Here is a 22,010-nt window from a genome sequence, read left to right as displayed (position 1 = left end):
TCGAACTTGCCCCCGTCCTTCAAACAAGGAACAAAACGGATGAAAAGTGTTACAATATTTCTTAGTCATCCCATGGATTTTCAGGTAAACTGTCTAGCAATTATCTCGTGACCTAAAACGTTGAATGGTGGCCTTGACAACATATTTCAAGGTCATTGAAATCGGAGAGGACACTTTTCCTAGTAAAATGATTTCTATTATCCGAATGGAAACAGAACAATCGGCAGTGATCCGTATGCAGCATAGTTCTGTATACAAATCGGTAAAAGATTTGACCTAAGTAGCTAGTTCTATTATGTGACCACTCAAACTTCACTGATCAGTTCGGATAATCGAGATTCTACTGTGTGTGTGTGTATCGTGAATTAAACAAGTAAATATAATCCAAATTTCATCGTGTTCGGTGTCATTTGAATCAGGAAAATCCCACAAATATATTGATAAGAATTTTATAAAGGAATAATTAAATACCTACTGCAACTTCATTAAATTGGACCAGGTAAATGCAAATTTCCATACATTTCTGCTGCCGGCCAACCAGCTGTGGTTTCAAAAGGAGTATTTGTTCTAGGAGAGGATGTCGGTTTTCCAAGCAATCGAGAAATCCGCGAAGCTTCGCGTCTGCTCTCGACGGGGCCGGAGGGGAGGTAAAAAGACCTTTTAGCCTATTTAACGAAGCATAACACAGATTCACGCCCTTAACCTGAATTTTTTCCTCCAATTACCTTTCAAGCTGCAGGTCGATATGGAACCGGAAAGAGTCCTGGCGTGATTGGTCACGGCCAACAGCAAAGGTGTGGCCGTGATGAAGCTCCTCGACTTCGGCACGAACTCCTTCTGCACCGCGTAGCTACGCGTGCGTCGCCGAAAAATCGGCGAGTCGAGGAAACTCTCGTCGTACTGCGGCATCTTACGATGGTGTCCCGATTAAACACGATCGATCATCCACGCACGAGCCACCATTCGGATTTCTCTTGTTCGCATCGCTTTGTCCAATCGCCGTGATCCAACACGGTCTGTTGGCTACTATCTTCTTCTTCATGTTGCACTTTCACCGAAACCAGAACCGATTCGCACAGACCGGGTGTTCGAACAATGTAACTGGTGTTGCTTTCGTAGATTTCTCACGGTCAACTATAATTATTCATTTTCGTTTAGGTGTCCATAAAGAATAGAAGTGTGCACTAGCTATTTAAGGCTGCGTCATGATAGTACAATATACTAGGTCATTCAGAAAGTTCGTAGCCTGACACATGGATGATATTGGTAGCAGCAAAAACATATCGCTGTTAAAAAGATCCGTCCCTGATGCGAACATACCATACATTCCAAATCGATCTGTCAAATAGCTTGCTTGCTTGCAAAAATGGAAAATTTTTATATAAAAAAGGATTAAGCGGAAAGGAAATTTTTGATGATATGGTGAATGTGTTAGGGAACAGTGCTCCTTCATATGCAATGGTAAAAAATGGGTTGCTCTATTTAAACATGGTCGTACAGACATTAACTGAGATCTGGTAGTATATATTTTATGCAGATATAAATACCTAATTTAAAAAATATACCAATTCTATCAATCACCGGTGCTGCAATCGAAATAACGACCAAAGTGCGTTATACGGGACGTGTAATTACCGATGTTACTATTGCATAATGATCATTAGATAATCCGAGTTTATAATCCAAGCTGAATTACATCACTTTCCACTTAAAAGACATAATCGCGTAACTGGTCATTAAGACCTCTGATCATAATCAACAAGTTCACTGTACCGACGCAATCCTATTAAATTTTTCCCCGAAACAAATTACTGTCATTCAAATGCTGCATGGAACAATTTTGATTACCATCCCAAGCCACGTGTAAGTAAAATCTTGATTCAAAGACGGGCACTTAATTATTTCATTTTCACAGAAACACCACGCGATATTAACTGATGGAAAGGCTATCGAAAAGCGCGTGATGAGCCCGCGGAACACGTGTAAACACGCATGATCTCATAGACAGTAAATTTAGCGAGTGATCACCGAACCACGCGGGTAAACAGATAACACTGGTTGACAGTCGACTATTTGCTGAACTTTAATTCCTGGCGGGCAAACTGGTTCGCGCATAATAAATGATATACACATTGTAATTACGTTATCGTGTTTGCTGCTACGATGAGAGATCGCTCTCGGGTCAACAGTTTGCGACACCCTGTATATGCACGTACAGGGTGTTCGCGATAACTTGTACCAGCGTTTCTTTTCGTAAACAATGAACACTAGAAAAAAAACCGAAGAGGATTATTTCTATTTTTAATATTTCTCTAGAAACAAAGATCATACAGACATAGTCGGTTCGCTGCCAGGAATAGCAATTGTTCGATGTTGTCGTTGAAATGATCGAATGTAATAATTGCGAATGAGAAAAGCGCGGTTATTTAAATTAAGCAAAACCGATGACAGTGCGCCTAAAATATAGCGCGATACATTTAGCGGCCTCGAGTGTATTATACCAAAGTAGAGTATGTACCGAGACATAGACCACTTCCAGGATGTCTATTTTAATGCGGTGGACGTTCCGTTACATTTTCCATCGCTTCCGTGTCTTTTACGGAATATCATAAATGCCTCGGCTTATCCATTGATGATTAAAGTTTCGTATAGTGTAAAGTATAAGCCCTACTCGATCTATGTAGGAGCACGGACCCGAGGATCCTGTAAGACTATAAGATCACCTTTTAAGTTGTTAACTAATTCCTACGGTGTTTCCGAAATGTAAAGAACGCCAAATCGGAAGAAATTGCGACTTTGAAAAAAAATAAAGGAAAATATGGCAGAGAGGAGTTCTGCGAAGGGTCGCAAGAATACCGTCGAGCTATTCATTGATAAAAATGCATCGGCCAAGAAACAAGGTGGGTCAAAGGAGCACAGGACTCCTCGGAGGCTGTATTGGTTTGTACAACAAACGATTCACGATTACTGGAGCGAAAAGTCGACCGACTCCTCTCCGCCTTCGACCACCTACCCCTAGTGGGTTCTACGTCGCTTTTACTACTTTCCAGAACGATGTGTATAATTCGATAGCAGACCAGGAGGTCAATCGTGTAACTCGTTTTACAGTGGATTGAACACAAGGACCAGGTTTTTCTGGCTTGTTTGCTCGATCACTAAAATTATCGAGTTTTCTCGAAATATTTATACACACTTGCCCGTGACTTGCCCGCCTTTGTCGAAGAAATGAAACGTGGCTTTGTGGGGGCCGACGGTGAAACGAACGAGCGTCCGATGAACACCGAAAAATACATGCGCTGCTCCCTAAACGTGATACTGCTCACTGAGATGTGAGGCGATACGGATTTTTATTTTTTGCGACGGTTTATTGGCTTTAAAGAAAACATCGTCTAGCGGAAAAAATTTGTCATTCCTTTTCTGCGATTTATCCCAATCTCTTCACCCCTAAGTGGTACAATGTTAGGTTACAAAGTATCGTACTAGGACCTCTTTCTAAAATTTTATATCAATTTTCTCAGTAGTTTTCTCAGTAGGCGTATTCTACATCTTCGGATCGATGAAGATCTATAAAAGAAAGATGCCACAAAATTGTCCTAGACCTTGAATTTCAACATGAAATCTTTTCATCTATCTAAATTTACTCGACTTGAAAAAACCTTTATTTACCTAAAAATAAAAATATGACCGCGACATGAAAAATAGATGAAAAATCCAACATATTTACAAATTGCATTTACATTTGCGGCGTCTGGTTGCTTTACTTTAAAATAAACAAATAACTCAAATATTATTGTTAATGCAACGTACGAGTTTACAGTCCCGTTTAAACAAACATATATTGAAATGATTAGTAGGTTATAAATCATCGTGCAGAATTCATAGTCGGATTATGTAAATTTCATATTTTGCATGAATTATGTAACCAGTTATTTATTCGAGAACGCAATATAAAGATCCTCCTTCATCATTACTCCACATTCATAATCCTCCTTCAACATCCTTCGCAATTTAAAACAGATTTTAAGTAATATATATTCATAAACAGAACAGGATTTATAAATATTCAAACTAGCCTGTCAATTATTCATTAATAGATCTAGAGAATCAAGTGTCCAGAAGAGAAACGAACCTCCAATCATAAACCTGGTAACGAATCGGCCATTGGAATGCGGATATCAATTAGACTTGTTGTGTAAATAAAATCCCGAACAGTTTCCTATTAATTATTAGGCTCGACGCTGCAGGTTCTGCGCGGTGCTAGTTATTTAGTGTACACCGGCGACCTTGTAATCATGCAAATCCACAGGAATTTTGTGCTCGTCCGAGGTTTCCTGATTAATAATAATTAACACTGATGAACTTGCGACCCAGTTACGTTCGACTTCCTGTCGGGCGCAAGGCGGTGCACGTTATTTTCGGTGTCCGATAGGGTGCAGAGGCGAGATTTAAGAAATCCTCATTTCAGTGACCGGTTTGACGTCAGTTAGTGACGTATTGCTACAACTTTCGACCCATAAGGGATATCGAAATCAAATTTTCCTAAAACAATATCTAACGTAATATCTAGACTGCGGATGTTTAAGCAATTTGTAATTTTTGCAGACGAATTTTAAGAGAAACTCGAACCAAATAAAATCTTATTTTCCGTTGTAGTAGCCTTTTTAGATCTGGAATAAATGAAAATTGTACTAAATTCTGTTGTATTTTATATCTTAGCAGTTTTTGAAAATTTTCAGAAGCCTTAATCGCATAAAAATCCGCAGTGTAATAATATCCAATCGTCACTAAATAATGGAAACTATGGAAAATAAGCTAATTAATAAACACCGAATTTTATGCATTCATGGCAAAAATGGCTAAGTGAAATGAAGCAGTAATGAAGATCAGAAGAATTTAAGAATATCGTTACGTTGCCCTGAATTTATTAAAACTATAAAATATATTTAATTCCTATTTTGTACAATTTGTTGCAGAAACTTTTTATTTATCTCAACTATTTCGTCAATCATTGAAACAGTAGAAATACGCTGACGCCGCGACCCAGTCACGTGGCTAATTGTACATACATAGCAGAGAAAGGGTAACCGTTTCCCCTCAATTCGTGCTCCCTCCCCTCATCTGGAATCGCGTCGTGACGGACGATTTCATCTCCGAAAATAAATTGCCCGCGCCGTGTGTAAAATGTTATCACTGTCTGTTCCACCACCCTTTCATCCCCCGCATGTTCACCCTCATTCTTCCTTGCAACCCGTCCGCGTCGGGAATGATACCGAAAGTAATCGCGATACCACGCACGTTCACTTATTTAATATCGATCGCCATTGCGTGGACGCAACAGATAACGAGGAAAAACGGCCCGAAAAAGGAAGAGGAAATTCGTTGGCGAAATTCCGTGCGTCGCGTAATTGAACTTCACGGGCCGAGGGGCAAAATATTTAATAAACGTGAATCGTAATTAAACAACGCGGGGCCGGGGTTTTTTGTGGTTCCCGTGTGCTTCGTGCTATCCATTTTTAAGTGCAGCGAGCGCGGTGAACTTTACCGGGGAAACCTGTGTTGTTATTTTTTGTAAACTAGCATACTGTGTTTCTAAACATGGCCGAATAATCATGATTCCCTCTCTCTCTCTGCCAGTATCGTCTCCAGCACGTGACTTTGTGACACGTGACCGGGCCGTGGCGGAGAAGTGGGAGAACAAGATTCAATCTGGCAAATCTGGTTCCAATCGCGGGGTTGGTTTTACTTTTTAAATATTTTTGAACGCATGAACTTTGCGATTTTTCATTCTACATGGATAGTACCTGAGCAAGTCACGAATATTTTTAAATCAAATACGGATCCAATGGTCTGAAAACAGAGTCGGCGAAAGGGGAAAAGGAAAGAAAACGTGAAATAACCCGGGCTCCCTTGCGGCCAAAGTCAACGTCATAATTTTATATCTGGTGTTTTCGTAAGCGACTCCATGACATTAACAGGCGACCTATATTATGGCTATTCGTCTGTAAGGTATGAGGTATTCATTTTTAGGAATCAGAATCTTGAACATTTTTCGCCATCGTACTTTATAATGAATTAGAATTAATTCTAATGAACATTTCAGGAACAATTTAGGACTCATTTCTAAAGAAACAATAAAATTCTCATTGTTTCATGAACACTTGTGGCTAGACTGTGAATCGTATGCTTTTATGACAAAAATGAATGAACGAATTTAAGAACATTTGTGTATGTCGACTTATTAAAACGATTCGAAGAAGACATATATTTTTATTTAGCTCCTGTGTTATATAGAATATAGAAAATATTTATTTTGCACAAAGATCTGCGATTTTGACTGTCAACGTGTTAACTAATTTCTGAATAAGCAAAAATTGTAAACATATATTTCAAGTTAAATTATATGTACTACAATTTTAAAACTATTCAATAATTCCCTCCTTTTCTTAAACAGTTATTATCGACGCACTTGATTTACCGAATTACAAAACTACGTAATTAACATTCTGTTCGACAACATCAATGCCGCATTGGCTACACGCGTAATCGAAATGCTACTTGCAGTGCAAGGCTAACTGAAAGAGTAAGATACACGGAAAAATATTTCCAGCAACCACAACGCGATACGATCTGCGATATTTTCTATGAACCGTTCACAAGAATCTGACCGCGGAAAATCCTCCGCGAGGGTTAACACGCGTCGTCTAACTTCTGTTCCGCTAACTAATCGGGCCTTGATCGTTTATTACGCAGCGTCTATGTTCCGTTCGCTCCAGATCGGCCGACGTGTCGTGATCTAGGTCGTTAAGAGATCTTTTAATCTCGCGACCGACAAAAAATTGCGATCGGTCCGGGGAAACGAAACGATTAATGCCTGTGTTCTAATCAAAAGTGCGTGCTATGAAACGTGTTTTCAATTTCAATTCCTGAACGCAATTATGGTGCGCCTATGTGTCAAAACTGCGATATCAAAAACTACGGTCAGTCCGAACCAATCTGCGATATTTAATGAATTTCAGTTTTTGAATATTTAAACTGTCAACAACGCACAGGAAAATTGGAAAATATTTTATGCATAACTTTTGAAACATTAATAGTAAATTGTTTGTTTGATGACTGAGGGACGTGACCAGTTTTGTAACTAGCCTAGAGATCTTTATGCAAAATAAAATTTTTCCAAGTCGATTATAGGGACCAGAAATTAAATGAAAATATATTCCTTTCTTCTAGCAATCTTAATAAATCGATAGTAATTATAAAATTAGACTGCAGATATAATTAAATTAAATAAAAATAATAGTGAAATCAAAGTTTCAAAGTGTTTGCTCAAAATTTTTTACTCGGTGATAAGATGTGTCAGGAAGAAACGTGGTGGTGTCCATTGAAAACAAATGAAATTTACAGAGAGTTTGATAATCCCGATAAATTACAACACAATGGAGTTATCTTTTATTACATACTTCTTGCTTCGCATTAATCAAAGATTCCATAACTCACAGATTCACAGAGACGCGAAGCAATGACTAACTGTGTAATTTTACAAGTTACGTGATTCTCTGTTTCTCACAAACTTCTGCTCAGTTTTAACATAGGAACTTACTAAATCGCTAAACATAGACGATCTATTCGATCAGCCGTTTCATTAGACTTCACTGAATTGTCAAACATTTATTATTCCATACTGGTGCATCCACACCGGTTGGTCACATTAAATGAAATGTCTAAGTAGCATCAACACTGTAAATTCTGTTCTAAAACATTTCTATCGATCAACAAGCTTCAGCTCGATAAAAATCGCCAATGAATCGTTCAGTCTATTGCGCTGTTAGCAATCGCAGAAAACCGATCTGAAGAAACGTCGAAGTAGCATCGTCAACACAGTTCCCAACCTCGATAGAAATCGTCCATCGCACTGTTAGCAATCACAGAAGGATCGACAACAGGCCCACTGTACATTCAGCAACTCCTAGGTCAATGCGAAGTTCAGTCACGGAGATAGATTGTCAATCACGGTGCTCCAAATTTGAGTCTCTGTTGTTCAAGCCACTGTCTTTAATCACAAACAGATTCGAAGCCAACTAGATACGTCAGCAATCAGACCCTGAAGAGGTGAGCTTATTCAAAGCGAAAACCGGATGACGAACCGCTTTGCACAGTCACAAGCTTGCGCCTCGAAAGAACTTTGGAAACTGTAGTCGGCTGGTGTCCGTCTTTGCCCGATTTCCGAAGACACCGATCGATGGGGAGCACTGCGCGCACGAAAAGGTAGCAAGGTAGCTATCCGGGGCCGGGATCGATTCCGGTCCATTAAGCGCGGCGTTGTTCTCCGGACGGCGTTCACCGATCCGTTGGACCCGGAACGGAGATCTCGCGAAAAAGAAATTGAGCAACGGTTCCCGACAGTGGCGAAACGACGTCTAAACGAGCGGCTGGTTCGTCTACGAAGACCACCGAGCGTAAATCTGGTCCATACGGATCGAGTTCCAAGCAGGTCCCTCCGTCTGAGGCGCGTGCACACGCCGGACAGAAGCGGCTAGCTCGCGGATCGGAGGTGAACTGTTGTTGCTCGTGGACCATCCGCTTGCAGAATCGGCCGGTGATATCTGTGACTTTGGCCGGGAAAGAAGGCTCGCTTGTCTATTTTAACGGGTCAGAGAGAGGAGCAGGCCAGCAAAAGTTTGCGAGAGAGGAGAACGGCCGTAGAAGTAGGAGAGATAGGTGGTGCCTAGCGGGCAGATAGATACAGGGTGTCCCGGCGAACGCGTTCGATACCGCGCTTCTTACGAATATTGGTCAAAGGTTTATATTTACGCCAATTATACATTATATAATTTAATTAGATTTATGCCAATAGAGTTCCTTAAATGTGCAGACTCAGCCATTACTTTTTGTTTGAAAATACGGTTGTATTATTTACTATTAACATCATTAAGAAAAGAAATACATATCTATGTAGATGTAAGGTTTGCAATTGAGGACAATTTTTATTTTGCATAGAAATCCGCAATCTGGTAATAAATCGTACATTTCTTTGTAATATTACGTTGGCAACTAAGTTCGTGACCGCCACATTTTCTCAAACAAAGTTTTCTCAAACGACTATTTTATATCGAATTAACCGCAAAATTCAGAGCTTTCGAATGATATCCAGTTCAAAAGGAACGATCACTGAATCAGGATATAATGATACAATAAAAGAATTACGAAGCAAAAGGTCGCGAATTTAGTTGCCCACCTAATAACAACTACATAGATGTGCCTCGATAAAGAAGTGCATTCGATAATTTCTAACGGAAATATATGTATAATCTCAGCAATGATTAAGTCCGGTAGTCCTACTGTTAAACGGAATATGTACATTGGAAAGTTCCATAACTCTTCCATGACTGTAACACAGTAAATCTGAGTGAGAACATTTCTCCGGACTATTTTCGCATGCACTTAGAATGCAACAGACACATGGCCACCGGTCACGACAACTAGGACACCCTGTATACAGCTAGAGGGTTAACAACGAGCAGGAACAAAAGACCTCGCACTGAGGCAGACACTTACGCTCGTTCTTTATTTCAACGAGGATGAAAAGAAAGAGACGAACTGAGAGAAGAAAGGATGAGGAGAGAAGCAAAGGAGGAGGAACAATTTATTTGCGGACCCTTGCAGCACTGTGTTAGTATGCGACGGCTAGAAGAACTACTTTTCCTCCTCCCCTTCCACGCTGACACCACCCTCTCGCTCTGCCGCCGATGCAACGGGCACTGTCATTGCCATCGCGTCCCGTAGATTGGATTGGTCCGCGTAAGAAAACGACCGCGGAAATTTCATTTTTCCTCTGGCCAAAGCTTTCCCTGCTCTTTCGAATGGTCATGGTCACGTGCGCGATCCATGCTCCATTGATGACTGTCAACTCTTTTCACGAGACGTCCTCGGCGCTTTTGTGGACATCTTCCAGTCAACGACTCGACTGTCAAACATGCCCGATCATTTCAAATCTGAGAAAGTTGTTTGGAAGTACCGTCTCCGGTGGAGAAAATTAGTCCAAATTCAATTAGTAAATTCAATACGAAATGTAATTTTCAAATTTTACTTATCCTGTTTATTTATAAGGTGAAATATTTTCGTTACTAGAAGATTCTGTACGTGACTGATCTATCTAAATCAGTCTACTGTACCTTATTAAACTTCTACAATGAACCTATCTCAAATTAATTTTCCAAGTCCATTATGAAATGCATTTCCTTTGAAACCAATACAATAGTAGCTACTCGTAATACGATGTTATTATCAATAGCATTATCGAACGTATTGTCTACAATTATCTTGAGATTACTATCCACGCACTTAAATTGATAAAGTATTCAAAAACAAGATACATACGTTCTAACGCTGGATATATACACAAATGTAAAAATATCGAGTATCCCAGAATTATTATTCACTGTTTGTCTACAAGTTATTATTTCACATTACTTTATAAAAATGACAAGGAAGTGTTTATTGTTATTATTATTCATTTAATGCTTTAAACGAAATAAGGTTTATGTAGCATAAACAACAAGAGTATCAACAACAATATTATATGTCCAAAGAAATAAATTTATTGAATAACTGCTCATAAAGTTATCTTTATAATCCCAAATTAAAAAATTTAGCATTCTAGTTTGAAATAGAAAGTTCAAAATATTCAGCGGTAGTGCATATCGTTTATACATATATTGAATATTTATATTGTTTCTTTTAGAATTATGAACATGTCTCACAACAAATGAAGCAAAATAATCATTCGCCGGTGGAGGCTAAGAAAATTCATGTAATAATATTCACAATACCGTTCTAGTGGCAATCAAATAAATAATGAACGTATAGACTCACTCCAGATTAAATTATATCCAAGGAACATGTTGACCAGTCGGTGAGAACGAATTAATTAATATCACTAACAAGTCGTCGCCACTGTCGCAATTCTCCGCGTTGAGCTTGGGATAACGCGAAACTACTTCTCTAGCCTGGTGCTTCGGATTATTAACTGCAACTTCCAGTAAATATCCGAGCGATAATGCCGGACGATAACGGGTGATAAGCAGTGTACATGTATGACGGTGTCTAATTTGCTAGAATGCGATCGAAGAATAAGGAAATCCATGGAAAAGCCGAGTCAAGGTAAAGGGCTACCATCCCTCGGATCAACAGTTAAATTAGGGATCAACGGTAACACGTGCGACGACCGGTTTTCGCACGTGCACCACGATCTAATCCGTCCACGCGCACGTATCTGCCCGGCGAAACGTGAAAACAGATGCATATTCATGAATTGTCAGTGAATGCGGGATGCACCCTTGCACGGGTCAACGTGCGTGCGTGTTCCTGGCAGTGCATCGTTACTTGATGCAGAACGGGTAACATTTGGCCGTGGCTTATGCCAACTGATACTGGACAGGGACGAACAGCAAGAAAATCTGCGCGCGGGCTCGTATTTCCTCCACAGAAATCCAGGGGCGTAGCAGATAAGCTAATTGACTCTATTAATGTATAAATACGTCAGAATAATAGAATCATGTGATACGCGTCACTTTATAACAACAGCAAGAATACATTTATTCAAATTTTGTTAATATACATTTTTATTAATATGTATGTACCACGATTAACAGAACCCATGACACTTACATTCTCCATCATACGACTACATGCTTGCATGAAATATTAAAATTTCGATTAAAACGTGAATGCTTTGATTGTGTTAAATGATAAAGTTCATATGAAATTAACCTTTTGGAAATTAATAAGGTGCGAATTATCAAATGCAAAATCAAATTAGCAAAATTGCTTCATAATTAGTAATAAACGATCGAACCGTGTGTTGCGCCGAAAGTATTTAACATTTATTAACAGCAAATACGATCGATAGAAGAAACATATTTAGTTGACGTTAAGATGGAAATTGATTTTTGACATAAATGCATAAAATACGCGGTCTAGTAATTACGATAATATTTGTATCACAATAGCAGACAATGGTAGCAACCGAAGCAAGAAATTCTCCTATGTATCTAAAATAATCTAAATCTAAATCATCGAATACCGCATGCTCTTCAATGAGTCAAGCTCTCCCTATACGTATACACACGTGACTGCTCTCCAAGCCCACGTGTATGCCATCGAACAATGTTTACTTTAATTCAGCTGTACACTAAATAAATCTCTAGATGCACACGGCAGTTGATACTCAAGTACGTTGCCAAATCCACGGTATAGCAGGCTCCCTCTCTGTAACCGCACCACTTGGAATTGGCACTGTAATTACGGAGAGCAGTAGACATAATTTCGCGATAATTTGTCCAGCTACTGTCAGCTAGAGCTATCATGTAATCAGAGTGGTGCATGGTGGTGCGATTACAAGGAAGACGACGAAGTCCGTTTATGGGGAGGGAATATATTCCATGATACTGTGCTATCGGTACATCAAAAGATACTTAGCTAATCAACGCTTCCAGATATCAAACTCCCGTTTCATCCACCAACTGCACCCTGTATGTATAAATCTGAGTCAGCGCAAGACGTATATCCGCAAGGGGATGAACTCATATTGTCCATTATTTATGACGGAAATGCATTGAATACAAAACTGAAAAAGACACTGGAAGAACTTAAGCGGTCCATTCTCTTAATTATACATATAATTGATCATCAATTTCTTGGAACACGAGTGTAGAAACTGAGTGATCAAATGACGATTCAAAAGAGAAAATTCATTTTCATTGAACTTCAGTTTTCTACAATTGACTTGGACAATTTTTATTTTGCATAAAGATCGAAAAAAAACGAAGAGTTCCTGAGATACAAGGGAAATTGCTTCCAGCTTGAACGAGTCTGTTGGTCCAACGTCTCTGCTCGTATAGTTAGCTTGATAGGTAAGCAACGTCCATTTATCTTATGAGTAAGCGCAAGACGCCCCCACCATCGTGGCCTTAAAAATGTTGGAGTGAACTGAAAGTGTGGCGAGAAGGTCAATGAGTACAGCATCGTTAGTTTGCTGATCACCAGTACCCAGGACCAGGCTGGAACCTTCCATTCCAGTTCCTATCGAGTAGATCTCATCGTGTTCTTTTTCGCAACAAGTTCCCGAATTTTCCGTTGTCCTATTTCCAGAGAGAAAGAGAGGGAGGGAGAGAGCCAGAGCGAAGCCGAAGCGGATAAAGGCGGCCGGACTCCGACAAAGCCCATAATGGACACAATGTCCGCGGCCCAGGAACGGGAGAGAACCGGAGGGAAAACGGATCCCGTGGCAAGCCCGAACAGAATTTAATCATATTTCGATCTCGCGCCTTTTCACTTTTCTTTTCTGGCTGTTCCTTACGGGACCGACAAAGACGTTCAATCTCCACGGGCGCAGGCCCGAGAGCGGGGGCGTTCTACCCGGCGTTGCACGACACCGGTCGACGCCATAGATTCATTTCAATGAACTAACCCCCAGCCCGGCGCTGGAAATTTAATGAGAGTTCGCTTTTCAGTAACCAGCCGACAGAAATCCCCCGGCGACGACGCGGATATATTATTGACCGAACCGGTAGCGACTCGGTTTATCGAACGAATGGTACAATTTTTCCCCTACCCCCCACGTTCGAGAGCTACCGTTAACCGGCCCACGAACATTTCAGCTCCCGCCAATGTCGCGATGTTGTCGTCGTCGTGGAGAAACTCGATCATCCGCGGGTACACTCCTCTCGGTAACGAGATTCTTTCGAATGTAACCATCAACGACGACACCGCGCCGGCACGGAAAACTCTCTTTTGAAGACGGTGCCGTAATTTACTAGAGTGGATGGCCCCAGCGCCCGGACGATGCGGCTTCTCGTTGGCCAGGGATTTGATTTCTTGTGTTTTCCCGGCACTAAACGAACGCTCGAGTTATTTACTCTCGGAAGGGTGCAGCTGAGTGCTGGGATATCTAGGACCACTGGAGCGCCCGCTAGCTTGAGCATCCCCATCAGTTCTCCACAGGAACACGAGTGTGTATGTTACGGTGGAGTTCGTTAATCGGCAATTTAGCTCCGCTGTGTTACGCTGTGTTACTTGACAGGCGAGTCAGAGAATTTTGATTCAGAGTTTCCAGTTTTTAATCGTAAGACTGTTGCTTGCAAGACTACCAGAGTGCTAGCTTGAGCACACCCCTTTGACTCCTACCGGGTAACACGAATGTGGATGTTACCCTGAAGTTTATTAATTTAGCAGTGCTGTATTAAACAAATCACTTGGTAGGTGAGTGAGGAAAGTTTGATTCTGAGCTTCTACTTTTTATTCGTAAGGCTTTTTCTTGCAAAACATCCCCCAATTTATTTAAAATTTTGGAATTTTTAGTTCTCACTCGTAAGGCTTTCGCTTGCAAAGCTAACATCTCTCTGGCAGATCATTTTATCGGTTCAGCACGTCACGTTTTATAAATCTCTGTCCAGGTAAGATCCTCTTTAAGCATTTGTGCGACTGAACGTGTTTACGCGATCTCTTTTCAGTTGTGGCTAAGCATCTTCGACATTAAAAGCAGTTCTCGCTCACAAAGGTTGATCTCTATACTGTTGCACCTACATTTCTATTTTTAACTACAGCTAACCTTTAATGACTCAGTCACCCGGTGCTTTGTTACACTGTTTTTGTTAACGCCACTTGAGACGGTAATTGTTCAAAGTCGGTCAATTTTTCATCCTCCATAAAAGAGTTCACGATCGTATCAAAAATATTAGAGCAGTTGTGACGTATTATTCAAGAATTATGATAAAATAATTAGTATCCTATTTGTCGTCAACCAATTATATGAACAATTAGTAGCAGAATTATTTGGTTTATAAAATAATTGTAAACCGTGGGCCAACGCTACGTTTCCTTAAGGTTTCGCTCTATTCTCGTCTTTCGTTCATTAAACCGAGGTCCGAAAATAGAGTCTAATCTACAAGTCGGCTTCACTGATCGTTCCTCGCTCTTGTCCGGTAAAAATTTCCTGTTAACGGCTCTATTTTTCTAGGGGCAACCGACAAGAACGACGAACACGCAACGATTTCAACCGGCTACAAATCAACTCGCATTAAACGCAATTACCAGCGACAGATGACGTAGGGCGCTGAGTTAGTTGGTACTCGTTATCCAGCAAATTGATCAAACTGCCTTTACTTAAGTGTATTTGTCCATCAGCACCACTACGAGGCCGCACGTATCAGTTCTGATAAGTTGCACCTGTTAATGTACAATAGAAAACTAGAACCACGAAAATTATAAGCAAATTCTCCGAACAATACTATTCTATCACAAGAATTATCCTTTGAACATCTACTTGATATCCAAATTTTCAAAGACAGTGACTTTTTCGAAAACTTTCTTTATTGTTATATTTTATTGATAAATTAAAGTTTCAAAAACAATCTCCTGTTGCATTACTCACGCCCACCCCATCATATTAATACCATCTATATTTCACAATGAGCTTCAACAAATTTTTGATAAAAATTATTCTGTGCATAATTTATTCAAACCATCCTCTAGGTTTAACTCTGAAAGCACAACAATGCTTAGAAACGTAATCTCGCCATAGTCAGTCAACAGAAAATTTTATCGTTTATAAATAAATTTCTAGTAACAATGAATATCATACACATGTATGATTTACATAAGCCACCCTCTATAAGCCCTCATAAGAATATTATCACAAATGTAACCTTATCATTACTGTCTAGCAATGACCTCGACGATCGGTATTGGCTTCTACAAACACATTTCTAGTAACAGAGAATGTCATCCAAATATGGAATGTATTGAGCCACCATCTATGTCTCTCCCCCAAGGTATTAGCAGTGCTCCTAAACTTAACCTCAACGTTAATCAGTCAGCAACATTCTCCGCTCGCAATAAATTACTTTGTAGCGATAAAGAATCTTATTTCACGTCTACGTAAATGGGGTTGATACGACCGCGGTGGAAATAGTGTCGCAGCGATGGCGGGAGAACTCTTTGTTTGGAGGGTGAGAACGCAGGGCAACAGGACTCGTGATACGGGCAGCTGTTGGAATTACATTGGGTTCGCCCCTGGCGCGTGGACGGTTTATTGACATACACTCCAGGCGACCCGCGTATTATTACCAGTGTCGTCGCGTTCGCGATGAAATGCGCGACCCGCCTTTTTCAAGAAACAGTGCAACATCGAGACAAACGTTCCACGAAAGAGAGGGAGGAAAATCAACAATGCATCCACCTTTCGCGGCCTTCTCCCGTCTTTCACGCGAACTTCGACACAGAATTTTCTGAACTGACCAACCCAATACCTGACCAATCCGATTTAAACCTAATCCCGCAGAATGACTCCGGTATGTCAAGACGAAATCGAACACTACCCCTTTCCTGAAGCTCCTAGCAAGAGTTATGCCACAACATTAGTTTTAATCTCGTAATTAACACTGCAATACTTGTTATTCGAACTTATTAATAAATCTGGAGGAATATTTTATTTTTTTGGTATTTTATTTAGAAGCACAGTACTTGACAAAACATATGTTTAAAAATGAGTAATTATCGTATAATATTCAATAACGCGGCAAAAATTATACTATAATAAAAGTTCAACCAAAACATGTGTTTTCGTGAAAATTATCTAAAGCCATCCCCGCTCAATGAATTAAATGAATTAAATAGCTGCAGTGTGTTACGAACATTAGACAAGAATTCAGTGCGGCATAGCCATCATTGCACAGGTCTCGTAACACATAGGGAGGACAATGATTCACATACACAATCACAGTAGATGCAGGAATTCCGCCATATACAGTGACTCCCACTAATATTCGGACACTCTTAAAAACACCGTAACTTTTAAAATATTGGACAATTAGTCCAGAACAATGAGTTCACTACAGGATGTGAACAGAAATTTTTTCAAAAATTGCATTTGACCGGAATATTGTAGAGGAAATACTAAATGTTGCATTTTACAACTTTTTTACGCGGGCCTATATTGAAATTTTGAAAAATATGATTTGTAGATCTGTGTGGGTTATATGCATTGTGAAAGCTTTCATCGAAATCGGTTGATGCGGGGAAAACTGACAGTCACTGAAAGATGTAAGAATTCTTAGATTTACTGTCGTTATAGGCCGAAAATCGTGAAAATCTGCAATTTTTACCATCTTTAAACGCGCTTGTAGCTCATTGCAACGTCGACCGATTTTGACGAAATTTTCAGAATATGTTTAATTGAAACAGATCTACGAAACGTATTTTAAAAATTTTCAATATAGGCCCACATAAAAAAAGTTGTAAAATGGATCTTTTAGTATTTTCTTTACAATTCCGACCAATTGCAATTTTCGAGAAAATTTCTTTTCACATCCTGTAGTGAACTAAGTGCTCTAGCTTCCGAAAAAAGTTTGAATCGTATAGTCCAATATTAAAAAGATTATCGCGTTTTTTAGAGCGTCCGAATATTAATGGGAGTCACTGTAGGTATAAATTACGGGATAATAACACCGGGAGGTAGGAGAATTCACAAAACTCTCATATTTTTAATATTTCGTGGGATAGCTCCCTCTCGCACGGAGCCGCTCAATTCGCGATTGACATTCACCGAGCCTGTGCATCGAAAGGGTATATTACACCCCTGCAGAAATGAATGCACCTCTGTTCGTATGATCGATGATCTGTGGCATGACAGAAAAATTGAAGATTAGAGGGTTCGAGCGGGTCTCGGTCCACACGCATATGCTTTTGACATTTCGCGTCCGGTAGCGTCCGTCAATGATCGGTCCGCTAACGTTTTGATGATCACGGTACCAGCGACAGTGGCGTTCGATAGGGTACACTGTACACTGTCACGGAATCCCATGGGCATGCTTGTTCCTCGGGTGCGATGTAAAAAAAACTTGACTGACAGGCGAAGAAAATAGAAAGGGTGAGGAGGAGGACCCGGGTACCGTCGTTGTCACGGAACATCGTACGTTCTCTTTCATCGTAGGTCATAGTACATAGGAGAGAGTATCACTCTCACTCACCTGCGTGCTTCTCCGACTTCGGCGTCGAGGCCATGGCTAGCCGGTAATATGTCTTCTCGGGCCGCGACACTATCTCACCATTTCCGCGAACGACCGCATCGTAAACTACACACTAGTGGCTGCCGCGGCGTTTTCAGTCTGATGTAAACCCGACGTGCACCGCTACATCTTCGTTTGTCAGCCATGTTTCGGGGCGCGAGCGCGCGAACCGCCATCGCGCGGCCGAGATTTGAACACAACCGTTTGGCCAATATGGCCGACCGACTGTCAATCGGGTGACATTTCACTGAATCTTTCGCCTAGAAGGGATGCCTGCGAACCGTTGATATTCACCAGCGGAACGCGTTCCGCGGCCACGTACGTAACCCCGTGAACTCCGACACTTTTTAGCCTTCCGCAACCATCGCACCACGGGCGTCGTAGTGAAAATTAATCGGAGGCAGTGGCGGCGCAACGGCTGACTCGGATACGTCAGTACAGTGCCGGGAAAAAGTCGACGTGCATCTGACGTACAGTCCGTCGCAAGAGTATATTCGTACGATTCTCAATAACTGTGCGAGAGATGTGAGTAGTGCGAACAACCGAGAACAATTATTGGTTAAACTTTCACTCAGGAGGCCCAATATTTTCAACTTTTCTGAATGTAGTATTTATTATACAATTCGACGAGATAACTTCAAATTTTAGTGCGAGGAATCCAAAATCTAACCTAGACATCGAGCAACTTTACTCGTGTAGAACTTGTAAACAAGTGAACGCCGCACACTGAAACTTGGACTTCTTCGCGCTAGAATTTGAAGTTCTATAATTTTCCCGTCGAATTTTTTGTATGATATTACATTCAGAAAAGTTGAAAATTTTTGGTCCCCGAGTGAATGTTCGGCCGAACTATGAATGGCAAAGTCATTTTTGGAAAATAACGCATTGCTTGTAACATAGGGTTGTCGCATCTTTCAAGAATTGAGAAATTCTTGAGATTCAGTCGATTAATGGGACAGACGTTTGATGCCGGCGTAAAATGGGGAACTCTGGTTTGAAGCAGCATTATCAAACCGCGAAGAAAACCGGTGCATTAAATATTTCCAACAGAAAGTTAGATGAGTTCCCACAGCATCTGCACAGCTTGGCGCCGCTGTTACGTACGCTGGATCTATCGGAGAACAAGTTCGTTCGTCTACCTGAAGATATCGGGAGCTTCGCGTTGCTGAAGCAATTAAACATTAGTCATAATAAGCTGACCGCTCTGCCCGACGCTCTCGGAGCGCTGACCAAATTAGAATGTTTAAACGCGTCGTCGAATCAAATCAAAAGTATTCCTTTCTCTTTGCAAAAATTGACCCGCTTGAAACAGGTGAACCTTTCCAATAATCAGATCACCGAGTTTCCTCTGATGTTTTGTGATTTGAAATTCTTAGACGTGCTGGACGTGTCGCAGAATCGAATTACAACTATTCCCGACGCGGCCGCAGCGTTGCATGTGGTTGAACTTAACCTCAATCAGAATCAGATATCGACGATTTCCGAGAAGCTGGCGGAATGTCAGCGTCTGAAAACGTTAAGATTAGAAGAGAATTGTTTGCAGTTGAACGCTGTACCTAGAAAGATTTTAAAAGATTCGAAAGTTTCGGTGCTAGCCCTCGAAGGGAACTTATTCGAGATGAAACAGTTAGCTGATCTCGACTGTTACGACGACTATATGGAAAGATATACCGCGGTGAAGAAAAAAATGTTCTAAAACGAGAATCATTATTACGAGAGGATAATCTGTTCACATACTGATCGATCAGCGTGTATACACATTCTATAGAATGTAAATTATACAACATGTTTGATAATAGATTATTATACAATTGTTTCGTAATTTTCCAATGGTATTACATGGTATTCGCGCAATTATTGTACTGAACATTATAGCTATATAATATACGGAATTGTACAAACTATTTCTATTAGATGTGTTAATAAGCCGAAATATATATATTACTTTTTCATATCTTAATAAATAATACTTGGAACAAGTTTCGTTTTCGCACGAAACGTTTATTTATACCGTAATTTACTGAGTGTCGAGATTGTATAAATATATTTCCTTTAATACAACATTGTGTGCTATATGTATATTGTATATTTTGTACTACACGACTTGCACAACAATACTCGGCTTCATATTTTGTATTTCACTAAATATTCCTATGCACAGTCATATAGCTACAACAAAATGTACAAATCTCCTGCTGTATTACTAAATAAATTTATAAACAATTTTCTATGTTAATTATACGATATTCATTGGATCTACGAAATGCCAAAAATAGTGTTACATTCGTAATGAATGTATATGGTACAAAATAAATCTTACATCACTAAAAATTGTGCTTCGAATGTTTAAAAAATGTTGTAATCACTTACTGTAACCATTTGTGACATTGTTATATGTACATATAATCACATTATCCCGATTCAAATTTTGTGGAAATAAATACTTTATTTATTTAGTTCATTGTCCTTTTCCCTTTCTCTATGTCCTGCCAAAATGCAAACAATATACAAGCATGTAAAATTTAATTTTTATTTTATTTCGTCCGGAAATGAGATGTGTACTTTGTATTCCAAAATAGCGGGTACCATATACGCTATTCTAATGGAAAATGCCACCAAAATTAAATGAAAAAAATAAGCTACAGGTGAGTTGCACAGATAGTAAAAATAGTTGCATGTGTTAACTTTCAAGTTAGCAACCCTTCGCTTGCGGATACGTGAGTTGACTATGAATTACTTCATTAGGCATAAGATATTTGTATTCCACTCTTTCCCGACTGAACAATTACGGCTAATTTTAGAGCGCATTGAGCACCAATCATCCATTAATATTAAAATAATTAATGACGAAATTTCTTGAAGAATATGCACTTTCAACATATTCGAAATCATTTTTTGCGCATAGAAGTTTATTATAACGACAAATATGCAATTTGCTTGCAAATTAATGACAGCAAGTCATGCATAATTAATTGTTTGTAATGTTCGACATTCTTAGATTTAACGTAAAAATGTCGTATTCATTGATATTGTTCGATGTTCATCAGTGAAGATATTTTCGTTTATTGTATTTTAAACATTGTTTCAGGCGATTTGAAGTTTAGCAAAACTGGTGTGCATGTCTAGGGTACAGACGACGATAATCTTGTGCATGGAAGACACACTGCTCTAATTTTGCACAGACTCCGAATTTTCAAAACTATGTTCATACTAGAAAAACTGCTAATTTAAATTAATTACATTAATCGTGAATAATTATCGTGTTACAGCTGGATTTGTATTTATCTTATTACGAATTGTTTATATTATGCCTGCACCACAATAGGTCGTCCAGCTAACGACCATAACCGTACACTAAGATTGACGGGCCCTGTTACATTTTCGCACGTATTCTAAACCGCATTATGTATGACAGGTCATATGAATTCTAATTGTATGTAATCTATTTGTTTCTAAAATGATCGTTAACTCGTGCAAAGTACCGAGATCTAATTTACATCGAAAATATATATGTATGAAGATTTATTTGTGGACAGCGGATTTTATGCATTTATTACAAGAATGAGTAAGCGTAATTTAAAACAGTAAAAACATTAGAAGAATTTAAAGAAGTATCTTTAGCAAATATCTTTAAGCTAGAAAGCTTAAACTTTTGTTTAATTTGGGTTAATTATTTGGTATTGTCGTGGGTATTCCTGTAGGGTTATTGTTAGACTGCGGATCATTATGCAAAATAAAAATTGTCTGCATCGATTACAATTAATGATTTTAATAGAGGAGAAATCATATATCGACATCTTGAATTTTGAAAATTATCCAACCATTTTGAATTTCATCTACTCAATTTTCCTATAAATGCATAACGATCAGTCTAGTTATTGTGGAGGTAAAATTTCTCGGTGTGAAGAAGTGGGAGTTTCTATTTCGTTAGACATCCCTATAGGGAGC

General features: G+C 39.6%; 2 protein-coding genes across 14 annotated transcripts in view; one reads left to right on the top strand and one right to left on the bottom strand.

Moving 5' to 3' along the window:
- Window positions 1-18,279, bottom strand: part of C3g (C3G guanyl-nucleotide exchange factor) — a 116,578-nt gene extending 98,299 nt beyond the window's left edge. For 7 of the 13 annotated variants that reach the window (XM_076440840.1, XM_076441696.1, XM_076446457.1 and 4 more), the window contains exon 1: window positions 726-18,017. In XM_076440840.1, the coding sequence (XP_076296955.1) occupies window positions 726-909 (184 nt within the window). In that variant the 5' untranslated portion in view covers window positions 910-18,017. The other 6 variants (XM_076443223.1, XM_076444678.1, XM_076439180.1 and 3 more) reach the window with 5 other exon arrangements.
- LOC143207536 (leucine-rich repeat-containing protein 57) lies at window positions 18,242-20,518 on the top strand. The gene is made up of 2 exons (XM_076421193.1): window positions 18,242-18,587; window positions 18,963-20,518. Exon 2 carries the CDS (start codon window positions 19,042-19,044, stop codon window positions 19,756-19,758), a length of 717 nt encoding a protein of 238 aa, XP_076277308.1. The 5' UTR covers window positions 18,242-18,587; window positions 18,963-19,041; the 3' UTR covers window positions 19,759-20,518.
- The last annotated feature ends 1,492 nt before the right edge of the window (window positions 20,519-22,010 follow it).

This window comes from Lasioglossum baleicum, chromosome 1 (assembly GCF_051020765.1).
Source record: "Lasioglossum baleicum chromosome 1, iyLasBale1, whole genome shotgun sequence".
In the NCBI taxonomy this organism is placed as follows: Eukaryota; Metazoa; Arthropoda; class Insecta; order Hymenoptera; family Halictidae; genus Lasioglossum; species Lasioglossum baleicum.
This window is presented reverse-complemented; position numbering and strand designations above follow the sequence as displayed.

Bases quoted from the DNA above. Each gene is read 5' to 3' on its own strand.
- LOC143207536 (XM_076421193.1), top strand. From the start codon at position 19,042: ATGGGGAACTCTGGTTTGAAGCAGCATTATCAAACCGCGAAGAAAACC.